This window comes from Episyrphus balteatus, chromosome 4 (assembly GCF_945859705.1).
Source record: "Episyrphus balteatus chromosome 4, idEpiBalt1.1, whole genome shotgun sequence".
NCBI lineage: Eukaryota > Metazoa > Arthropoda > Insecta > Diptera > Syrphidae > Episyrphus > Episyrphus balteatus.
Genome location: NC_079137.1, coordinates 13362945 through 13386378, shown reverse-complemented (window position 1 = coordinate 13386378; position 23434 = coordinate 13362945). Strand labels below are relative to the sequence as shown.

Genomic DNA, 23434 nt, shown 5'->3' with positions numbered 1-23434 from the left:
AATCTTTATAGACCTGTCATCTTGTTGAATTACAACAAATTAAAAGCGGCTTTTAGAATTATATTCAGCTTACATTATCAAAGAAACTGGTGTTTTTCCAGCCAAACAATCAAAGCGTAGTAAAGGCAATACAGAGGATGTGTCAAAAACCTTAATCTCCAGCCTCGATCAGTTTCCATCATAGTCTCTTTCAAGTTGTTCAAGATCACAGTGCATTGAAACTTCTAACAAGTACTTTTTTTTAAGTATTTGGGGTATTTTCTCACAAAATTGATGAGCTAGACATTTAGATCTTCTGGCACTCTTTGACTTCTGATAACGAATTTTTTCTTAAACCAAACACGATCATTTTGTTAGCTGACATATTCCAAAAAGGTTAAAATCTTTCCCATAGAAAATACAATTTTGAAACTAACCATCTCTAAGCAAACTTTCTTCGATTCGAACTTTTCGTAACAGGTTTTTAGACTTGTTCTCAAGTTTATTCTTCTTTATTTTTCGAATACTCCATTCCAAAACATGATCATTTTCCCAATTTCCCTGCGCTTTGCCTTGGAATTTCCGTTAGACGAGCCTGAAAATATAAGTTACCTTAATATTTTCAACACAGAGCGTGGCATCCAAACTTGACGCTTTTTTAAGTAGCAATTGTTAGACCGTTGAATATCTAATTGTCCCATTTGCACACAAAATTATACTCTCAATTTAAAATCATTGACTTATTTATTTAATTAATTTACTTCTGAATTGTAATACATTTCAGTAAAAAATGATACTTCTCGCACCTTGTATGCATGTGCTTATAAGCTTGACCAAAAAAAATATATACTAAATTATTATTCCTCTGTTTTCCAGGTATACTGGTGAAATAGGCAATGATTGCCAGCGTTCTCCTCTACCACCAGCAATATCTAGCCTTAGTTTGGCCAGTAAAAATGACAATATGCCAAATTCACTGAAGCAACAACAACAACAAAATCTTCCACCACAACCAGCACCAAAACAACCGATGCGGTATCCAGTCAACGAGGCAAATTTACTTGCCAATAAGCAACACAACAACGATAGCTCAGCAGCTATAGCAACGGCAGCATCGAATGCCAGCAATCAGCAACAACAACATCATCACCATCAAACAGGTAAGCAGATGTCCCCTAGGTCCGGCTTACTCAAATTGCTCACTCCAATAATTTTTCAGCCTACGAAAACATTCCCAAAGACATGAGGCCACCGCCTCCTACACCACCGCGTAAAACATGACAGTTAAATTTTTAAAGTCATTTTTTTTATCTTATTTTTCAAAAAAAAAAAAATTGTTTCTAAGAAAAGGAGAAAGAAAAACTTATGTCCAAGAACTCCTCAAAAAAATTCCTCAGTTTTCTTAAATATTTTCTGTCCTTTTTACGCACCATTTTTTTTTTGTTTAACCTAAAATAAACACAAATCCCAAAATTAGCTCGCCTCTCACACTTGTCCCAACTCCCCTCATAAGTATGTAACTTTCTCTTTGTATTTTTTTTTTTTTTTTTGGTTTTAAGATTATTTTTATCAATAAAATTGTATAGAATACGCTCCATAGGGATAAAATCCACTTGGCTGTTATAACTGTAACGTAGATTTACCTGCAAAATGAAAATCAAAACATAAAAAAAATTAAAATTAAAAGAAAAAAACAATGTAATTGAATTTATAAATAAAATAGTTGGTTAAAATTAAATTGTAAAAAAAAAGAAACTAATAAGTGTTTTGAGTCAGCTTAGTTAACAACAAAAAATTTAATGTTGAGATCAAAATAAAGTATTGAGTTTGTGCTCTGGCAAGTTATTAATTTAAAAGATCTGTTACTATTCATGTTAAGTTACATTCTATGTTTAATTTATTGTTCTTGGAGAATATTGTCTGTTACAAAATATAGTTCTTACCTGATAAGCAAAGATACTGTACATACAAGTAGAAGATAAAAAGTCAAATTTATATATTTTTGTCTGATACTTGCCTGATTTGCGGCGAACATTCAGGATCCTCAAAATTATGTCTCCTTTCGACCAGTTTAAACGTCCAAGCATCGGCTTTAGCTTCTTCTTTGAAGTTAATGTTACTTACATTTCATCTGAAACATTGGACCTGAGATCTTAAAAACTCTTGGCTCAAGACGCTGACTAACGTCCTAGAAAATATGAATGTCTGAATTCCTTGAAGAATTTTTCTTCTTTTCTTAGCGCCATTAAGCGGGATTGTGTGGAAAACTTTTTGGCAGAGGCAGAGCAAACATTTCGTCTTTTGAATAACGAAATTATTTCCTAGAGTAACTCTTCGACTGATCTTCCAAAATAGCTTCGAAGGACGTATTTTGTTATATGAGGCCTTGAATTGTATGAAAAGATCGACTTGAGCCACAAGATGATTTGATCTATGGTTTATTTGACTTCCAAAAAGCCACGCGCGCTGGTTTGCCACATACTGCTTCGAAGTTGTTCTTAAGTCTTTTCGAAGCTTTCATGCTGGGCGCCGGGATGGGATCATGATTGAAAGGAGAATTGCTTTCTCTTTATAAGTTAAATGCTTCAATTTGCTATTTAAAAGAGTTTCTGTTCAAGCTTTTTTCCCGCAACCCGCTGCATATCACTTCTATAAAAGCTTGAGGTGTTGCTTTGATTGAATTTCCTACTCCTGCTTGCTCCTGACTCAATACTTTGGTGTTCAATTCATCATCATATCGCTATTGTGGGTTTCGAACACATCCTTGTAATTGGGACCAATGCATTTTGTGGTAGGCAAAGAGTTTCTCGTTCATGGAATCATTGTAAAAATTTTAGATGCATTCTTTGTTGCGCCTAAAGAATGGTCGTGATTTTGAAGTAAGTGGTTTTGATTTTGAAATTCTTTCAGACCTATACAGTTTCATTTCTAATGTTCTGTATTTGTTTGTCGCCAAACTCTATAGCAACTTAAGTTTCCTTTCAATTTGAATTTGATGATTAATCGAACCTGGTGACGGAACAATGAACTTTTCCAAGTTGTATTATGTGACTTTTATGAATTTACATTAAAAAAGCCCAATTTTATCTGTAATTTTAACGAAATCAAGTCTTTTTGGGAATAGTTAAGGATCTACATCCATAAATCAGGCTTTATAAATTATACATACATAAAAATATACTATTTCTTATATTGTGGTACCTTCTTTACACACCATGCCACAATTACTTACAAAAAAAAATTTGGTTATTTCTTAACTTAAATTCCATTTTCTCGATGATGGCCAGACAGTTAGAATGATTCCATTTTTATATAATTACAGAAAATGGGCATCTTTCTTATTTACTTAAGCGGCGGTACTCCTTAAAATGGATTTGATTACAACAAAAATAAATTCAAACGAATACGTCGTCGTGTCAGCAAAATAATTTTCGGTATGTAAAAAAATTTTGTTACAAAAAAAAAGCTGTTCCCCGTTCGTGCGTTCGTTCGTTCGCTCGCTCAGACTAGATCCAATAAGCAATAAAGCGGGAGTTTGAGATGAATTTCTATAGTCGTACGATGGCGACACGTGTGTTAAAAAGTATGCCTCTCTAGAGCACACACAAAAACATCTCAGAGCCTAGATTTAAAATATTTAGACTGCTTGCAGGTAAGAATTTCAAAAAAAAAAAGGGAAATTAAAAAAGAAATATATGTAAATAATGTATATTTAAATAACACGACTCTAAACGAGAAATTTTTTTAATGCAACTGAATATCAAATTAAGAAAAGGTTCATAAAAAATCGTTTTGAGATTGAATTTTTTATTTCTTTGAGACAAGATATGTCTCGTAATCTTAAAAAAGCACTCAAAACTTGAAGATTCATTAAAACAAAAACAGTAACTTATCAGAATGTTGCCAAATAAAAGGGATCACTTTGTATGATCCGAATTAGTGCCAATCTTGAGTAGAGATGCCAAAAGTGTTGATTATAAAATTTATTATGATTTTGCAATAACAACACAGGTCTTTCAAATGCCAGTTTTGAGTAAGATATATATTTTTGTTAATTTAACTTAAGTGGTATAAGCTTCAGTTAAAAAAATCAAACGATTCCCAATTTTTCGAACGCTTTTCAGTTAAAAAGAAAACAAAACGAGAAAAAATATAAGAAAATTGTAATCTTATACCAATATATGGCACTGAGGCGCTCTCTATGATTCGATCTCATGGTTTTCCAAATTTATTTTTTGGAGACCAACTGCATGTCTCGATATCGCCTAAAATATTTACAAATAAAAGGCCGTTTAAAACTCGAACTCATAACTTTCATAATCTGAAATTAAGATCAAGCTATGTTATGACTCAAAAAAACACTTTTTAAATAAAAAAAAAACAAAACAAAATATGCATATATACATTTTCGTAGCTTTAAATGTGCTTAGAAATTACTAAAACAAAATTAAAAAACAAAATAAAGTTATTAAGTTAAATTTTTTGAATTTTGTTTTTTTTTTTTACATATTTTTCAAAATATCATCTTCTATGTTTACGCATTTTTTTTTTGCTAAGTCGCTTGATGGTGAAAAGAAGAAAAAAAAAAACAAAAAAATTATACAACATATTTAAACTATTTACCATTTAATTATATAAGTAATTTTAAATTTGTTTAAATTTGATGATCATACAACTTTACATAATTATTATGTACTACAACAATATTAGTTTATAAGCAGCACCAATTGTGATTTTTGATAAACAAAATAAAAAGTAAAAAAAAAACGAAGAAAAAAAAAACAAAAGCAAAAATTGAATGTTAAGAACAAATTTTTTTTTGATATAATTTTGTTTGTTATTTAAGTAATTTACATAGCCATATAAATTTATAAATAAAAAGAAAATTTATAAAAAAAAAATAGGCAAAATTATTTGCAATCTTATTTTTCATATTTATTTGATGAAATTATAAATTTAAAAAAATAAAACGTTGTTATAAAATTTAAATTGTATTGTATTATTATTTTATTTTAGTTATTTTTTTTTTTGTTAATTATAAATTCAAAACAAAATTATTTAATTGACGTTTGTGGAATATATTTTTTTTATGTAAACAGTGCGCCAAAATGATGTAATGAATTATTATTACATACAATACAATATAATAGTTTAGCTATGTAATAAAATAATGAATAATGTTTTGTATTTGATTATTAAAAAAAATAATAAGATTAAAGTTGAAAGAAGAAAAAAAAAAACACAAAACGAACATAAATAATAATACAAAAATGGAATGATAATAATAAACAAAAAAAATTATAATAAACAAAAAAAAAAAAAAAAACATTAAATATACATTTTCGTAGTCGATGTGTTAATTCAATATAAATATTTGTGTTTTTATTTAAAATTGATTTGCAGTTATGCATTTTAACGCTTGAGATGATGGTTTTGCAACGAAAATTTAATAGAAAATCTTTTATGCATTTTTAGAGTTTAAACGAAGATGGTCACTGTGACGTATGTGGAATATTTTTTTCTTTAAAAAAGAAAAACATTTTTCTAATTAGGGAAGAAAAACCCGATGGAGGTTCACAATAGAACCCTTAAAGAAGCTTAAAGTGGAGTAACTAAAGCTCAAAATATGTGAGCTTTTTATGAATAAAACAACTACATAGAACTTCAAACTTTTTGCAAAGGTTATTGAATGAAGAAAGCATAATTTTATATTTAAATATTGAACCTTGAAAAAACACAAGTTAAAAAATGTTTTTAAACATTTCTAAAAAAAATAATGAAATGGTTTTTTTTTTTTTTTTTAATTTAACTATAAACTAAGAATGCAAATAGATTGTTGTGTCAAATTTTGGAAGCTATCGGAAAAGAAATTTTCGAGATTTTCTATAAAAGATAAATTAACACAAGATTCTTTTTTGTATACAGAAGGTATACTAAATGTCTTGACTTCAACTTAAGATTTATTAGAGACGAAAAGAGACACATAATATTAAAAAGATTTAAACGGATTTTAAAAGTAAAAATAACTTCTTTTAGAAAACGTCGCAAATTCATTTAAAACAAATTAAAACGCTCAGGGACATGGGGACGTGATACAATTTGTATGAGTTCGGATTCGAGTTCAGTACACAATTTTACCGTGTTTTCGTGTCGATTTGCTGCATAAAAAGTGTTAAAAATGCATTGATTGCACTTTTTTTTTCAAAAAGTTTCAAAACGGTAATTTTTAAATTGAAATATTCAAAAACGTTATGTAACAGAATTTTTTTTTTGGAATCCATCAACCCACCAAAACCCAGTTTAATAAATCATATGCCTCGAGTAGTTACCTTTTAATCAACACCGAGACTGCATTATTGGTTGGAGCCGATTAGTAAAAAATAAACAAAAAAAGCGCGTATACGCCACAGTGTACATTGTACACCAATATCGTCTTTTCCGTGGAAGAGTTATAGATTAAATGAGAAGTTGTTTTTAGATTATGAATGAGATTTTGATTTTGGATTATATCATACAAATATATTGAAAACAGCAATTCTTTAAAGTAATATCTTTATTAAAATTTCTAATGAATTAAAACGAATTTTATATAAACTTAAATTAACTAAGTAAAAAACCTTTTGATCTTATTCTAACTATTTATCTCTTCTCAAATATCAAATTAATACCACTTGTTGATTTCAATACCATTTCGGCCTTCAATTCCAATATCTCATTGGGATTTTGCAGTTGAATTTTCGTCCTTTGTAAAGTCCTTACAGTTACAATTTTCATAATCAGCATAGCGTATCTTTTGCCAATGCATGAATGTGGCCCACCAGAAAATGGCAGAAATACATATGGTGGAATTTCAGGTCCATCACTGCCAAAACGTTCGGGATCAAATTTATCTGGTTCTGGGAATCGCTTGGCATCATGAGCCAATCCATACATATTGATCCAAAGTGTTGTTCCGGGGACAATCTCATAATTTCCAATGTTAATCTTTTTCGTTACTTGTCGACCAGTCAGAGGGACAATAGTGTAAAATCGGAGGCATTCTTTGATGAACATATCAAGATATTTCATTTCATTGATGTTTGGATAGTTGCTTTCAGTATCGGAAGAAATTTCATTGTAGAGTTTCTCCTGGCATTCGGGATACTTGGCGAGACAGTACAAAATGAAATTCATTGCAGCTGCTGTTGTATCAACTCCCTAGAATAAAAAAGATTTTATAAAAATTATTTAAAAAGTGGAATCATCTTACCGCAAACAAAAATGTATTTACTTCATCTTTGATTTCCTGAAATGACATTGACTTTCCGTCTACTTCGGTTGTTAACAAGATATGGAGTAAAGTTCGATTGTATTTGCCAACGGTTTGATTGCCTTGCACCTTGAGATCTTCGGCTTTTTCTTTTATGATTTCATCTGTTAAATTATGAATCATGGTAATGGCGTTTTGAAGTTTTTTACAAGATGGTGTGAGGTTGAAAATCCAATCAAAGAAGAAAAGCGGATATGACATTCTTTCAAATAGTATTTCACTTGCACTAGAAAAAAATACAGTTTTTTAGAATAAAATAAAAAAAAAAATTCTATCAAGAGTCCAAGTATTTAAATACATATGTGAAATAACGAAATGCTCGAAATTAAAACATAAAAATTCATTAATTTGGTAATCGAAAAAGAAATAGAAAATTAACCTAGCAAATTAATTTCGGTATACATAGACGAAACGAATAAACTGCCTGGAACAGTTGAAAAATTTGGAGAAACAGTGGTTTTCACAGCGAAAACACATACAAAAATGGATACATTTGTTCAAAAATAAATAAACAAACAACAGTTCAAATTATTTTTTTTTTTATGTTTTTTCCGCTCTGAAAAACCTTGTTTTGTTGAATTGAGAATGTAATATCTTCTTGTTTATACTTCAACTCTGGAAACTTTTATACTTTTGAAAACTGCAATAATAAGACAAGTTTTTTTTAAATAATAAACCAGTGTCACACATATAAATTTTTTTCGGGATGTTGCTCTCAAATAAGTTTCAGAAATAGATGTTTTATGAAACTTGGATCTGTTTTATTCATTAATCTGTAGCGAAATGGTGTGTGAAATAAAAAATATTTTGAATAATTAATTATTCTCAGTTATCAGGCTACTCTTAAATGAAAGAATTGTGAAAACCAAAAATCAATTATGGGTGGAGGAAACAAAATACTGTTACAAAGTAGGGATTTTTCAAAATTTCACAAGAACTGCATTTAATTGAAAACCGTAGGGATTTGGGATGAACAAGTTACCAAATTCTGAAAGCCCTCAAGTTGGCCTATTATATATTTTATTTCATTTCGTTTGAAAAATTACTTTTGCGACACTCTGTATAGTACAGTGTATTTATGATGTTCATATAGAGGGCTAAAAGCTGAAGTGAACCAAGTCACAAAAAGTGAATTCGGACACATAACGATTTAAAGTAAATACTGAATCTTATGGTGACCTTAGTAGAGCCAAACTTCGCGCAGATTTTGGCAATAGATTTTTTTCTTTTTTTTGACTTGGTCCTTTTCAGCTGTGAGACCCATATATGGGTAAACCAGCAGTTTGTAACACCTCAATTTTTTTTTGCTCATTCAATAGAGAATTGGCTGAATATCATAACATTGATTTTTCACACTCGTGAAATTCACATTTTGGCCGCCATCTTGGATTTTAGGTTTTTATTAAATATTTTGACTTCTGTTCATCTTAGGTAAAAGTTGGTTATACAACAACCGTAGACAACTGAATTTCGCATCTTTTATGTAAAACTTTTTCGATATTCTGAATATTAAAAAAGCTACAATCCAAAAAAATTTTTATCAAAATTTTGAAAAAAAAACTTCCGAGAAAAGATTGTTTACCTTAAAATTCTTTACAACTCTGCCATAAAATCTTTTTCTGCATTGCTATAAATACATATTATGTAGGTTATTGATACTTTTTTGTTACCCTTTTGTACCAAATGTAGAGACTGAAAAATAACTAAATGCAGGTCTTGAAGTTTCTCTTGTAACACCAGGCTATAAAATACCCACTAAGCATTTAAAATTCAAGATTTGGTTGAAAAATGTTTTTAGAAAAATGTAAGAAAGATAAAAAACACAGACAAAGAAGGGTACGGATCGAATTTTATAGTTTCCTCATCGATTCTACAGTCAGAACTGGACGAATTGAAATGGGACCACACTGCAGGTACCAGCTTTCGAACACAAAAAGAATTGTCAAAATTGGTTCACCCAGTCCAAAGTTAAGAGGTAACAACCATAAAAAAAAATACAGACGAATTGATAACCTCCTCTAATCCACTGAAACAAAAAAAATTTTAATGCAAATAATTTGCAAATTTTTACTGAAAAAAATTCAATGCATAATATTTTCATTAAATACTTTGTTTGAATATATTTCGGTCCAATTTCTTACAGTGTTGACTATTTGGCTTTACTTAAGCTTTAATATTATGGTTGATATAAATAACTTAAGCCCATAGATGTACATTAGGGTGTCCGTTATTTCCCAAAGTGATGTTTTCTCGGGAGACACCCGCTAGATCGAAAGCTTAGGGCCTAAATAAGGGGAATTTTTTTGGAGGTCATTAATCCGTGCCTCTAGGGTCATACTTTTCTCATACAAATTTGTATAGGAAATTTTTAACTCATACATAAATTTTTTTTTCTCTCGAGTTAAATCATCTATTTTTAAAATGTTTGTTGATTCTGGTTGCAAAATAGTTTCTTTAAAAGATTACATTTAAAATTTCCCGTTTAAAAATTTTTTTATATTTTATTTCGGTTTTTGAAATTATTACCTGTTTTCGTAGTTTTTGCTTTCACCTTTCACATAATTTTAAATGCAGTTTTATTGGTTTTTAATTCTTTTCAAATATTGCATTCAAAAATTTTCATTTTTTAAAATTTCTATTTGAAATTTTTGCCGTTTTTATAATAAATAAATATTATTAAATACTTTACCCTTTCTTGTTTGCAACTTTTTTGATGTCATTTTTTAGGTGAATAATTTTTAAACAAAATTCAATAAAAATATTGTAAACATATCTTTTGTATAAAAACGGCAAAAATTTCCAAAAAAAATTTAAAAAAATTAAAATTTTTGATTTATACACAAATTTTTGAATGCAATATTTGAAAAGAGTTAAAAACCAATAAAACTGCATTTAAAATTATGTGATAGGTGAAAGCAAAAACAACGAAAACAGCTAATAATTTTAAAAACCGAAATAAAGTATAAAAAAAAATGTTTTAACGGGAAATTTTGAATGTGATCTTTTAAAGTACCAGTTTTCCAACCAGAATTATTAAACATTTTAAAAATAGATTTTATGTAAAAGTTAAAAATTTCCCATACAAATATGTATGGGAAAAGTATGACCCTAGAGGCACGGGTTAATGACCTCCAAAAAATTTGTTTTTGCTAAATTCCCTTTATTTAGGCCCTAAACTTTCGATCTAGGGGGTGTCTCCCCCGAAAACATCACTTTTTGAAATAACGGACACCCTAATGTACATAGCCATAAATGTAAGAAATTTGGCGAATATTATGAAAAAAATTTAGGTAATGAAAACATTTTGCATTGAATTTTTACTTTTTTTTGACTTAATGGAAAAGAAATATATCAAAAAAAAATATTTTTTGAAACCCTGCAAGCGACTCAGTTGTGCATTTTATTTTTTCGGCAGATACTTTTCTGCACACAAAAATCAAAATTAGTCAACAAGACAAGGCAATGTGCAAAAAAAAAAAAAACATTTTTAACTTTAAGCTTAATTTCTTAAATTATGATTCAATAGTCATCGTAATTCACCAAGTATTATACCAAACATAAAAAATTATCAAAATCAAATCCAGTTATTGTGGTTTGAAAACAATAATAATGTAGTTGGGACTATTTGCGCAAACTGATTTCAATTTGCTTATTGGCATTTTTTTTCAGTAACCGAATATCAACGCGTCGATTTTCATTGCATAAAATAAATGGGAATGAGAATTAATTAATTTTAATTGATGTGATCTCAATCCGTCATAAAAATTTGCATACACATATTTGCACTACCCTATAAAATAAAGCTTTTCTGATGTGGAATATATCAATTCATATCAATATGAAGATTATAATGACAAAAGTCAATTTCTATAAATACATAAATATTTTTTTTTTTGACTTCGACAATAAAAAAAAATATAAGAAAGACATTGCTTGTCCAACAGGTTGCTACCGATAATAGCTAGCTATTTCAAATAAATGAATGATAACTGAACAAATAACCTTGGATTGATAATAATAATAATTTCTTAAAATCTACATAAATAAACTTACTCATGAAAAGCATGAACATAAGCTGAACATTCCTCCTCTTGTGTTCGTAAATTCTTTCCCATTGATGTTTCTGTATACAATTTAATCTTTTTATATTAATTTGATGACCATGAAATTGGCAAAACTTACCACAAATAGTATCCAACATGCATGGAAAAATGTATTCCGATACTTCAAGTTCTTTTCTTTTCAATACTTTGTCTACAAAAACATCGGAATGATGGTAAATTCTATCTGTGAAGCCTGCTAACACATTCGGATGAAAAGCTGGTGCCAGTGACCTTCGATGGTTATACCACTGTTTCCCTAAGAAACACATTTTCATATTTTAAAGGCTTTCTTTAAACAAAAGCTATAAATGTACCTTCACTCAAAAGCAATCCATTTCCTAACAAAACATTCAATTTTTGAAAAGTATCTGCTCTCAGCAGAGAATCTTCGTTGAGTGCCTCACGAGTTTCTTCGGGACTGTGCAAGAAGACCCACAAATTAGGACCCAAAAGTATCCGAAATGTGCTTTGATATGTTTGCCTTAATTCATCAATCATTCTAAAAAGTGCTGTTGGTTAATATTTTAAACACTTTCGATTATAATTTTAACTTCTTCTCACCCTTTGGTTGTAAATTCCATAAGAATTGAGCATTCCCAACGAATGGTATAAACCATGGCCCAGGAATTTTATAAGCACTTGCAAAGATATAAAAATATTTCTGGATAAAATGCACTAAAATAAGTACTCCGATAAAAATTAAGACCAGACCCATTGTGAATAGAATTCGTACTGACGAAAGATTTTCAATAAACAAATTGTATAGAGTCAAACTGACTGATGTACCAACTAAAAATTATTATTATTTTTGTACACATTCGTATACCTTGAGTTGCGTTGCTGATATAGCCTTTGCAATAGCCCCCATAGCCAAGACATGTGTTTGTGTAATTAGTCTTGTTATAAATATCAGAGTTGCTATCGGATATGGATTGAACTCTGCTCAGCTCACAGTCAGATGAGAAGAAGTTTTTTCAATCGATAAGGGAAGGGACACTTGTACGTTTGCCTTAACTACTTTATGACTTTGTGGAGGATGTATTGGTTTCATGAAAAAAATTATCTTAATTAAAATTAGAACTGCTTTGAAAATTGTTCATATTTTTTGGTCAAAACAGTTCAAGTTCAGGAAGATTTTGTTGCAAATCGTAAATATTGTGCATTAACAATTAAATTAAAAAAAAAGACTTCGTGAACAAATATTTTGAATTGAAATTTTAGATTTTAAAAACGGCAAAAACAAAAAAAAAAGTCGGGAGCAGGAACTATGTAAGGTGAATTAACTTAAGTGTGCTGAATTCAAAACTGTTTACAATTTTGTTCTATCACATCTAGTTTTTGAGCTACATTCAAAACAATTTTCACTAAAAACTCTCAAAAACTTATTTTCAATTAATTTCTTTTTGATGTTATATCAAAAAAAATACATTTTTCCTTAATATGTTGCTTTTTAAAATCCAAATCAGAAGTCGCAAACCAGAATTTGGATAAAAAAAACCATTCATTATGATATGTAGGTATAGTAAGATTTTGAGATACGAGTATCATAAATTTCTTTTAGCAAAAATTAATTTGAAAAAAAAAGTAAATATATTTAGAACAATAAAATATTGCGTTTTAAGATTGCATAAGAAGATTTGGAAAACAAGAATTTTACAGTGATGTAATTCGACGTCAAATGTACCTATAAACACGTTTTTGACATGTTAATATTCAAATATTTCAAAAACGTGATGTGCCAGTGAAATTTTGACTTCGGATTCGGACTCAGCAATAATCTCTTAGAAAAGTATGGTTTTGTTCTAGCTCCTTTTTCGTTGCCGACCAGTGTTATTAAACATTTTCAATGTAAAAATAACATTTTCAATGTAAAAATAACATTTCATGTTCAATTTGGTTTAATTTTTTTAAATGCAAAAATTGGTCGAATTTCAATATTATTTTTATTATTTTATTAACAAATAAATAATTTTTTACGACGCTTATATAACTTACAGCCTAAACAATAAATCGATTTATTTCAAACAAGATATGCATTGTTTTCTTTCACTGTAGCTGAGAGAGTATCAAGGGACAAATTTAATTTCATTTTATAAAACAAAAACAAAAAATAAACAATAAAAACATAAAATTTGTTTCTACATTAAAAAACCATCCTTTTAACAGATTTTAACTTACAAAGTATGCCACTTAATTTTTTGTACAACACAAAATTTCAGACAAAAAAAAACATTTAAAAAACGGTAGAGAGGTTTATATTAAAAAAAAAATATTTTAAATATTTAAAAATCTTATATGTCATTTTTTTTAGAAATTATAAATCGACAAATAAGAGCAAGGTTTCAAAAAATTGATCGAATCATTTGCCAAATAAATTATATTGCAAAAAATACATAGGTATTGATTTTGTTTTAAAACTTTTTTTAAATTTATATTTAAATTTTTAAATCGTTTAAGAAAATCAGAAAATGGTTCTATGAGAGGCGGCTTTATTAACGGTTCAAAAAATACTTTTGGTCTTATGTCTTATTTTTTAACTATTACAAAATGATACACTAATTCTACTTAATTTTTTTTTCAAAATATTATTATTTAAAAAAACGGCTCTGACAATTTGTTTTTTTATTTTTCTAAAAACTTATCTTAATAAGGGAAATAAACTGCATCTTTTTTGACCATCAAAAAGCAAGTAAGTGCGACAATGTTACTTACTTTATTCGTTAGTTTTTTGCTTGTAAACATGCGTATAAAGTTTGATGTGGAAATCAAGATTGGATTAACATTGCTGACAAATAAATCATAATCATATGAACAATTGGTTGAACATAATGCTTAAAAAATAATTAAGATATTGGGAATATTAACTACAATTTAGCGATATCGCTCTTTCTAAATCTAAAAGTCCAAATAATAGGTATTGATAACTTGCCAATTTTATTCAACTATAGGTACAGAAATCCGTTAAATTTGTATTCGTCCAAGACCTACACTCAAAACAAATTATAGCCGTGTTTTATTTCAAATCAGTACTGAGCTGAGCTTTGTTGTCAAACGGTCAAGAATAAATAAGTTTAGAACATCATTTTATTTGCCAACACAACAAAAAAATACTCTTGTTTATCTTTGGCAATCATATTTTTGGTTTTTTAACATGCAAAAATTTACTGAACTTATGTTTTACAATCAAGAATTTCGAAAATATTGGTGTGCAAAATTATAATTTTCATCATATTACCTTTTTTTGTTTAATTTTTTTTTATTAATAGAAACCTTATTTTTTTTAATCTTTTACTACATATAAAAAATTTTCGCATAAGGGATGCCTGTGGTGAAGTGATAAAATTCAAAAACGCAGTGAAAATTGAAATGATATTATTTTTATCACTTCACAGCTTCACAGATTGGGAACTGACCCCCTAGTCGAGAAAATGAAAAATGTTTATTTTCCCATAACCACCGTTATATAATTTGGTACTTAATATTTTTTAAATCCTTGTTTTTAGAAATGTTTAATATTTTCTTTTTGATTTGCAATGTTGAAACAAAATTTGCAAATGTATAGTTTCAATATTTTACAACGTTATCGATATCAGTTTAAATCCGTTAGGTAATCTGTTCCATGAGTCACAAGATACGATTTATAAATTTTGCAACAAAGTTCTGAATTATATCGATATGTATGTGAAATAGGTCAGAATATTTTCAATCAAAATAAAAGATTTTATCTTATCTTGAAGAAATAAAATCTAAAAAAAATAAAAATCATTTCGACACAGTAGTCAAACGCGGAAGCTTATTTCACAACAGCAAAATAATTTTTGAAGGCAGAGTAAAGTTGGGAGATATGGAACTCAAGTTGAATGAAAGAGTCATGAGCTAAATCATAAATTTAAAAAAATGTGTCTTTTTTTTTGTTTCAAAAATTATTCCTCGGTTGAAAAAGAGTTAGAAAATTTGTTGCCACGAAACCAAAACTTGCACTATTCTATAGTATGTATATTAGGGCGTTCGTTATTTAGGTTTTTTTTTCGGGAATCAAGTTCCTAAGTGGAAAAACTGTTTCTAAATAATAAAAAAAATCACCTAATTTTTCAGATTTTTATTTTGACGCTAGATGGCACCCCAAGAGGGTTAAAGTTTTTTCTCATTTGAAATAGGTATATGTTGACTTATTAGGCCATTTTTTTAGATAAAGCCTTAATGTAAGGCTGATGAGGTTCTATTTATAGGTACCCTTTTCAAAAAGGTATAAACCATTTTTCTAGGGCTAGGGGTTTAGTCAGGACATGTTTGTCTTTTTTGTAAAAGTGATGATTACCAAAAAAGATTGCGGATTGGTAAAAAATTGAATAAAAAGTTAATAAGTCTCTATCTCCATACCATTTTATATTTCGTCGCTTTAGATCGAATACCTCGAAATCAGAAAAAGTCGATTTGGGTAATGAAAAAGATCCTGTTTGCCTAAAATCCATATTTTCAGAGCTTTGTGTAATCAATTGTATTGGCCCTCAAACATTTCTTACTTAGTTTGTTGCATCTTCTAAAAAATCGACTTTTCTGTGTTACGAGGTATTTGACCTACAAAGACGATTTGTTTCTGTTATCTCAGTGTGGTCGTTATTTTTGTACACACAAACGTAAACAAAAACAAAAAAAACATGCAAGCTTTAAACTTTTGTTCTAGGCTTATCCATTCTTTACCGGACAGCCTGTATATTTTCAAGAAAAAGTCTTTTTTTAGAAAAAGAAATCAGATTCGGGAAAAAAGCAATACGTTGTACTTGAAAGTTTGTATGAGTAAAGTCTTTAATATCTTTTCAAAACCTCACATTTTTCACTCCAATTTAAATTTTAAAACCAGAAATTACAAGAAAAATTTTCAACAATTTAATCATTTTCTTCTTTAAATCTTTGTTCATTTCTTAGTACACAATCTTTTTTTTTTTAACAAAATATTTACAACACAAAGTCCAATAAATTCTCTCCTTCCTTTTTGTCTCATCATCTAAACCGATGAAAAGACTTTTGAAACCACCAAACAAGGCTGAGATAAACTTCTACGAAAACTTGAGCACTTCCCATTTCGTCTGCGACTGCGATCATCAATTCGTGTTCTGTAAGAAAAATTATGAAAGAAAAAAATATGTCACAGCACAGGAAATTAGTCATTATTCACCCAAATATCTTAGTACTATGGTCAATCATAAGACCCAAACAATCTGCAAATACTTCTGTTTCTTTCAAAACAATAAGAAGATCCTGTGGTTGTAATTCTCTCGAAGCTGTATGCAAAATCGATGGAGTTATCGAAATCGCCAACACTTCTGACGATACATTTTGCAGTGGAACTTTTGTCAAACGATGAAAATGAGAGAATAGATAATTCATAGTGTCACGATTACATTCGGGCAACGTTTTTACCAGATTTTGAAGTATTTCAACTTTTTTCGTCATTGTTTGAAGCACTTTAAACAGAAAAACAAATAAACAAAAATCAGACAAATTCACTAAAGGTTTTCGAAAAATATCCTTACTCCATTTATTAGATGGTCCAATAAAAGTCTTGATCTCATTTGTTTTAACCAGGGGGCTCTTAATCTCACGCAAAAACAGCTTTAAAACTCCTGTCAGTGTGTGAATGTTGGTCACCGATTTCAATGAATCATAATCATTCGAGTCGATACTAAATCGAAGTGCTTGAATTTTTGTGTAGTCTCCAGAAGCTCGGTAAAGCCCTTCGATTGGGTACGATGACGCTTTGAATTGACTTTCAATTAGATCAACACAGTCTACTACTATTTTTGGAATTGTTGTAAAAACTTCGTGTTTAAGAGTGTTTTCAAGTTCGGTATCAAAACAAGGTTCATCTAAAAGAAATCCAACATGCAATAAGTGGGTTTAGTTCTTAAAGTTTTGAAATTCACATTACCTTGGAAAATATTGTTCTTTTTGAGAGCTTCAATCGTAGGTCTGTTGTTGCACCAATTCGCTAATTTCCTCATAGTTCTTCCCATTTTTGTTGAAGGGATATTTGGATTTCTTACCAATTCTTCTGATCTTGTCGAAGACTGCTGTGATCGATCCAATTTTTTAGTCAATTCAATAATTCTTTCTTCCAGATCTTTTCTGTATGTTTTGTCATCTGAATGTTGTTTTTCGAGAAAGCTAACTTTCCTAGAGAGCTCTTGAATTTGCTGCACACAACTTCCATCGCACTGATAGATGATCCTTTTTTGACTTGAACTTTTGGTCAATGGGTATTTCCGAAATGTCTCACTATAATTCTGTGGATCGGTGAGATCTTTGCGACTTCCATTGCGATCGCGAAAACAGTTCATTATTGTTTTGTTGCGTTTCTCGACTGAATTTGGATACATTGTCGATAAGGGCACGTTTTTTTTCGAGCTTGCTTATCGCTGTAACCGTCAGCACATATGTACTTGAGTTTGTTTTATTTTTTTTGTTGTTGTTGTTGTTTATTTAAATTGTTTTTTATTTTTGTTTTATCTTTTGTTATGTTTTTGCAAACAAAAGTCCACAAGACGTACTTTTTTTACTCTGTAATCTTCTCAGCAATAGTTAAACAGTAAATGTGGTTCTTTGTGCTTATTTGAACTCAATGGATAAGTTTTTTGATATCTTGGAAAAAGTAAAGAGATACACTTAAACTATTATAGGTAGGGGTATCTTATCATGTTAAATAGTGTTTCATTGTGGTTGAAGAATGTATGAAGAACGTAAGAAACGTAAAAATAAATAGTGATAAGATTTAAAGAAAGCGTCATAATAATATCAATAAGTAAGCTTGCCAACTGGGTTTAAACTCAAAGAAGTGTATCAGTATTAAATGGTTCAATCAAATATATAAGTTGTACATTTGTTTTGCTTTGATTGCCTATATTAAAAAAAATCATACTTACGTTGAAAACCAAAAAAATCAATCCAATTGATTTACAAAAAGGCTTCTTAAAAACCTTTCTAACACAAAATTTCGTTGAATAATTGTGAATTTTTGCTTTGACCAATGTTTCAGTAGCCTACAGCAGTTTGCAAATTGCAATAAATTTCCTACAAATTAATTGATCGAGTTTTTCAAAATTTAGGATCTTTAGGAACTTTTTTTTTTAATTAATCAGTTTTTCAGAATTGTTAGATGGAAGAGTAATGTTTTAAGATCATTTTAGAACTTATAGGTAGTTTCCTGAGACCTTTTTTTCAGAACAGAGAAAATTTCTATCAGGAGGGCTATAAGGTTTGAACCTTTTTTTCAAAATATCATGAGTGAAGGAATGTTATAGTTTCTATTAAACTGACTTCTTCTACTCTATCTACTCTTCTACTGACTTCATCTACTCTATAACCAAGTACACAATTTTGAAGAGTATAAGTACATTTCAGTGTTAAATATTGTTGGTTCCCCTTGCCTCTTTCCCATATAATCAGATAAGTATAAAAACATAGAATGTTAAAAATTGCTTTCTTTTATATATTAAATATATTTTATTTATTTTTTTTTTTTTTAGGTATAGGTGCATATTTTTAAATTTAAAATCGTAATTTGATATTTTTGTGAAATAAGGAGGCACGTACGTAGGTAATCTTCAACTTTGGACCGGCAAAGGGGGAAAATCAACACAAAATAAAAATCATATTAAAATCGATTTTCAACAAATCCTGTAATTGAAAACTAAAGCAAAACAACATAGAATTTAGTAAGTGTTGCATTTTATTTTATTTCTCTAAATATTTAAATTTTTTTTTTACTTTCTATACTATTCTATATGATGTAGGAACCTAAATTTTTTTTTATTTATCTTTCCCCAACTTATTCAATTTTGTATTGTGTTTGTATTGTGCTGCCGATTACAATAAGGTGAAAGATAATTTAACCTTCTATTTCGATTTTTTAAACCAAATAATAACATAGTAATTTTACTAATACAAACTTTTTCCTATCTTTCCAGATGATGCATCCATTAAAAAAAGTAAAATTAAATTTAAAATTAAATTTATAGTGAAATTTATAGTGATAGTGATTACCAATAAAACATTTTTATAATGTTTAAACTTAATAATTTCTTTTATTTTTAAAAACAATTTTCACTTTTTGTTTTAGATTTTGGGTTGTTTTCTTTTGCTGCAATACAATTTTTTTTAGGAACAAATTAAAGGCTTGGAATGGTAATGTATTATATGCATTTATATAAATTAATGCATACATTTTAATGAAAAGTGTATTATATTTTATAAAAACAATCATACAACTTTAAGAAAAATTCATAGTTTTTATGATTTTTTTCATTAAATTTAAGCAAAATTTTATTTAAATTTTTATGAAATTTATGAAAAAAATCATAAAATTTAAGAAATAATCATTAACTGAAAGAAACTTTTCTTAAACTTTATTCTTAAATTATAAAAAAAAAATTTAAGAAATAATTCTTAAATTGTATGAGTTTTTCTTAAAAACTTAGAAACTTTTCTTAAAATCTAAGAAACTTTTCTTAAACATGTTCAAAAATTTTCGAATTCGTTTATGAACAGAATTCTTAAAATTTAAGAACTTATTCTTAGTTTTTAATAAAGATTCATTCCCTTATGAATTTGTTCATAAAAAGATTCTTAAATTGAATGAATTTGTACATTGGCTCATTTCCCATGAATTTTTACATTAATTTAATGAACAAATTCAATAATTTTATGTACCTTTTTGGTTCAGTGTATATTAGTTTTGCCTATTTGATGAATTTTCTCATTTAGATCATTCAAGTGGCAAATCGCTTGATGTACGAGTCACTGTGGCGAATGCGTAACTTTTTTTTCTTAGCAAAATAATCTGGGGATATAAAATTTCTACGGATGACCAAACAATCTTATGTACATATTTATTTTGTATCGGTTGGGTTGGCACACCATGTAACTACGTTGGTAGTAAATACTTAAGTTCATAAACAAAACTTCAACACATTCCTGTTTGTTATCCTACCATTTTTCCTTATCTCAGATTCACCTACATTGAGAGAAAAAAACGAAACTTATAATGTAATACGTAGATTCAATGTTGAAAAATTTACTACTTGAATAATTATGATATCGAAATGATATTATTCTAATAATTTTGTGTTAAATCCATATGAAAGAAATATTTTGAATAATTTTAACTAGGATGGCAAGCATATTGATTGACAAAAGATGCAGTGTTTGAAGCTTGTGTAACGCTGTGTAGTGATAAGATTAGAAAACCGGCTCGTTGTATTTGGTAACTGATGTTTAGAGAAGCATTGTTAATAGTTTTTTTCACTGACTTGAAAAACAGTAAAAAAAATATATAGGTATTTTCGTTGTTAATTTTTTAAATTTCAGGTACACAGGGAGAAAAGTTGCAACTATAATACAAAATGCACATAATTACTAATCAAAAAGGTTTTTGTTTTTTTAGCGATTAAGTAGCTGTAAGTTGTACAAACAGATTTGAATATTTTTGAGAAAAAATACCGGTTTAAGGAATACCAACAAAAATTACTTTGGACGTTTTATTTTTAAAAACTTTTACACCAGAACTTTTCACTTTTATACGAGTTTGAATATAATGTACTGGATAAAAAAAATTAATGGTTTTGAAATTGGAATAAGCTAAATAGCTTTACAGTTTCTGCGTAAAAAAAAAACAGACAATAGCTCTGAATGATGATGATTGGTTAACTGTAATTTTATTAAGAAAAATATCTTTGTTTTCAGTAAGAATCTCAGCTGTAAATAAGCTCTATAAATGTTAAGCTATAGTTAAGTAGACCTTGAGAAAAAAAAACCCAAATTATAAAATATTCGAAATATAGCAAAATGGGTTTGAAACGACAGATATTTTTGTAGTATATCATGAAAGAAAATTTTGCAGAACTACGCAGATTTGACGTAAGTCTTTCTCTACAGAATGGAAAAGGTTTGATTGCTTTCAATTTTTGACATATGTATAATGTATCAATCTCAAAAAATGGTCTACTATAGTCAATATTTATTACAATTTTAACGATATTATTGCATCTCAAATAACAACCTATAAAGTACTAGAATTTACATTTTTTATAGCTCGGTTTATTTTATTATTGTAGTTGATACAACAACCATATTTGTTTTATTGTAAGTGATTTAAATTGTATGGTTAGATTGTTTAATTAAGTTGCCATAATTATGGCAGTGACTTACTACATTCTACCCTTTCACATGTTTGAAAACGAAAAATATTTTCTAGGAGGAATGGAAGATAGGTATATAAAGAAATGTATTTAATCTAAAAAATTTCTACAACTGCATTTAATGTAAGAATGTGCAAAAGAGGATTTATTTATCACACAATTTGATCATTGATTTAAAAACGTTATCATTTTTCTCCAAGTAAAAATAGAATAATTTCGTTCAAGAATTTTTATTGCTGAATATGATTCCTTGCCATAAAAACATTCTTCAGCCAAAAATCAGTGCATTTCTGAAAAAAAATACACCGTTTTTTTTGTTTTATGCATATTTAACTCGAAAGCCTAGCCTTAAAATGATCCAAAGACATTTTTAATTTATTATTTCTATCAAAATAAATGGGTTAAAAATTTCCAAATTAGTTTTAACTAAAATTCTAGAAACTTTTTTCAATGCCCAACGAAAAGTTTCTCCTCGAAAAATAAATAGGTACGCCAACGAGTGTTCAGCCTAGTACACAACTTGAGAGAAACGAAATTTTCCATTATTTGGATCATTTTCACTCATTTGTCACTCACTTTTTACTGTCCTGCACATTTTTCCTAATCCAAAAGAGTTGTGTTGAAGGTTTTTCATTTTTAATTAAATTAATTTGTGCATGTTTTTTTTTATTTTCTTTTTTTTTTTTGATCGAGTAACATGATTTAAATTGGATTTGGAATTCTTTTAATTTAACTTTGACAGAATGCTCGATGATATTCTTTTGTTGGCATTTTTGTTGTCGACCTTAGAGATAGGAAATATTTCGTTTCGCTTCATCTACGTATTAGCCTTTACTCAGCACTATTTTCGCTATGAAGTCTTAAAAATTAAATTCTATTTTATGTTTAATTTACAAAGTATATTTTTCCGTAATACATAGTTCCTTTAAGAACCTTTCAGAATACAAAAACTTAAATAACATGGAAAAATGACCTCATAAAAAAGTCGGACTTCTTAAGAAAAAAAATTTTATCTCGGTTATTTATGGAATATTCTCAACAATGTTATACCATTTTGAAAAGAGAATTGAACACACCAACTTTTAAGGTAACTTGCTGAAACATCGTAGTGCATTTTTTTATACTACGTTTCATTGAATTAGAGTCATGTAAAATGTTACTTAGTTGGGCAAAAAAGTAATATTTGCTTTAAAACTGATGCAGCTGAGTTAAAATTTTTGAATGCATTTGGTAGCAGGGTTATTCAAGGTTCCGTAACAAAAGGAAAAAATGTGAAAAATTTAGATTTGTAGTCACGGCACATGAAAAACCCTCACAGGGTGACCATTTTGTCGACTTTTTTTCAAATCCCCATAACTCACAAAATTTATGGCTGCGATTTTTTTTTTATTATTTTTCACCACCTACCCTATCTACCGTTTTCGCTTCGACGTTAACTTTTGGGACACCCTGTATAAAGGTGATGTAATTCGACTTCAAAGGTACAATAAACCGCGTTTTTGACATGTTACCATATATGAGTATTTCAAAAACGTGTCAAGCTAGTGCAATTTTAACTTCGGATTCAGAATCAGCACACGAAAAGTAGTTAAGGTTTGTTTTAAAGCCGACTTTCGTTTTAGATCCGTGCTATCCATTAGGCCCAATCGCAAACGAAATTCGAAAACAGGCTTAAATAAGAATTTGAAATGACGCTGGCTGCATTTTTATAACAAAGGGTCAGTTGAGTTTCAAAAATTGAAAAAATCAAGTTCTTAAAAAAAAAAGTTTCTGAAAAAATTTGAATTTATAACAATTTTCAAAAATTGTTTTCGAAACGAATATTTGTTTTCCCGATATTACCGTGTGGG

At 28.6% G+C, this 23434-nt stretch overlaps 3 protein-coding genes across 7 annotated transcripts in view; 1 reads left to right on the top strand and 2 right to left on the bottom strand.

Moving 5' to 3' along the window:
- The window catches only part of LOC129918807 (tyrosine-protein phosphatase corkscrew), a 38743-nt gene extending 35041 nt beyond the window's left edge, over nt 1-3702 (top strand). For 3 of the 4 annotated variants that reach the window (XM_055999542.1, XM_055999543.1, XM_055999545.1), the window contains 2 exons: nt 856-1139; nt 1199-3702. In XM_055999542.1, coding sequence (XP_055855517.1) covers nt 856-1139; nt 1199-1260 — 346 coding nt within the window. In that variant the 3' untranslated portion in view covers nt 1261-3702. The remainder of the gene's footprint in view (nt 1-855; nt 1140-1198) is intronic. The other variant, XM_055999544.1, reaches the window with a different exon arrangement.
- A 2826-nt stretch (nt 3703-6528) lies between these two features.
- LOC129918810 (probable cytochrome P450 311a1) lies at nt 6529-12211 on the bottom strand. Of its 2 annotated transcripts, none has more exons than XM_055999551.1 (6): nt 11953-12118; nt 11706-11890; nt 11471-11647; nt 11342-11411; nt 7229-7514; nt 6529-7176 (listed from the first exon to the last, which is right to left on the bottom strand). In XM_055999551.1, the coding sequence occupies exons 1-6, from the start codon at nt 12006-12008 to the stop codon at nt 6619-6621; spliced, it is 1332 nt and encodes a 443-aa protein (XP_055855526.1). In that variant the 5' UTR covers nt 12009-12118; the 3' UTR covers nt 6529-6618. The 2 variants fall into 2 exon arrangements, with proteins under 2 accessions (XP_055855526.1, XP_055855525.1); XM_055999550.1 differs by having other exon boundaries at nt 6530-7176; nt 11706-11900; nt 11953-12211.
- Nucleotides 12212-16313: 4102 nt separating this feature from the next.
- On the bottom strand, nt 16314-18014 carry LOC129918811 (WW domain-containing protein tag-325). The gene is made up of 4 exons (XM_055999552.1): nt 17321-18014; nt 16926-17258; nt 16568-16856; nt 16314-16505 (listed from the first exon to the last, which is right to left on the bottom strand). The coding sequence occupies exons 1-4, from the start codon at nt 17766-17768 to the stop codon at nt 16397-16399; spliced, it is 1179 nt and encodes a 392-aa protein (XP_055855527.1). The 5' UTR covers nt 17769-18014; the 3' UTR covers nt 16314-16396.
- Between the last annotated feature and the right edge of the window lie 5420 nt (nt 18015-23434).

Bases quoted from the DNA above. Each gene is read 5' to 3' on its own strand.
- LOC129918811 (XM_055999552.1), bottom strand. From the start codon at position 17,768: ATGTATCCAAATTCAGTCGAGAAACGCAACAAAACAATAATGAACTGT. The intron at 16,857-16,925 runs GTAAGGATATTT...TTCTGTTTAAAG, and splicing joins TGGACCATCTAATAAATGGA to TGCTTCAAACAATGACGAAA. The intron at 16,506-16,567 runs GTGAATAATGAC...TTTTTCTTACAG, and splicing joins CATAGTACTAAGATATTTGG to AACACGAATTGATGATCGCA.
- LOC129918810 (XM_055999550.1), bottom strand. From the start codon at position 12,106: ATGGGTCTGGTCTTAATTTTTATCGGAGTACTTATTTTAGTGCATTTT. The intron at 11,412-11,470 runs GTAAGTTTTGCC...AATTGTATACAG, and splicing joins CATGTTGGATACTATTTGTG to AAACATCAATGGGAAAGAAT. The intron at 7,515-11,341 runs GTAAGTTTATTT...ATTTTTTTCTAG, and splicing joins TATGTTCATGCTTTTCATGA to TGCAAGTGAAATACTATTTG.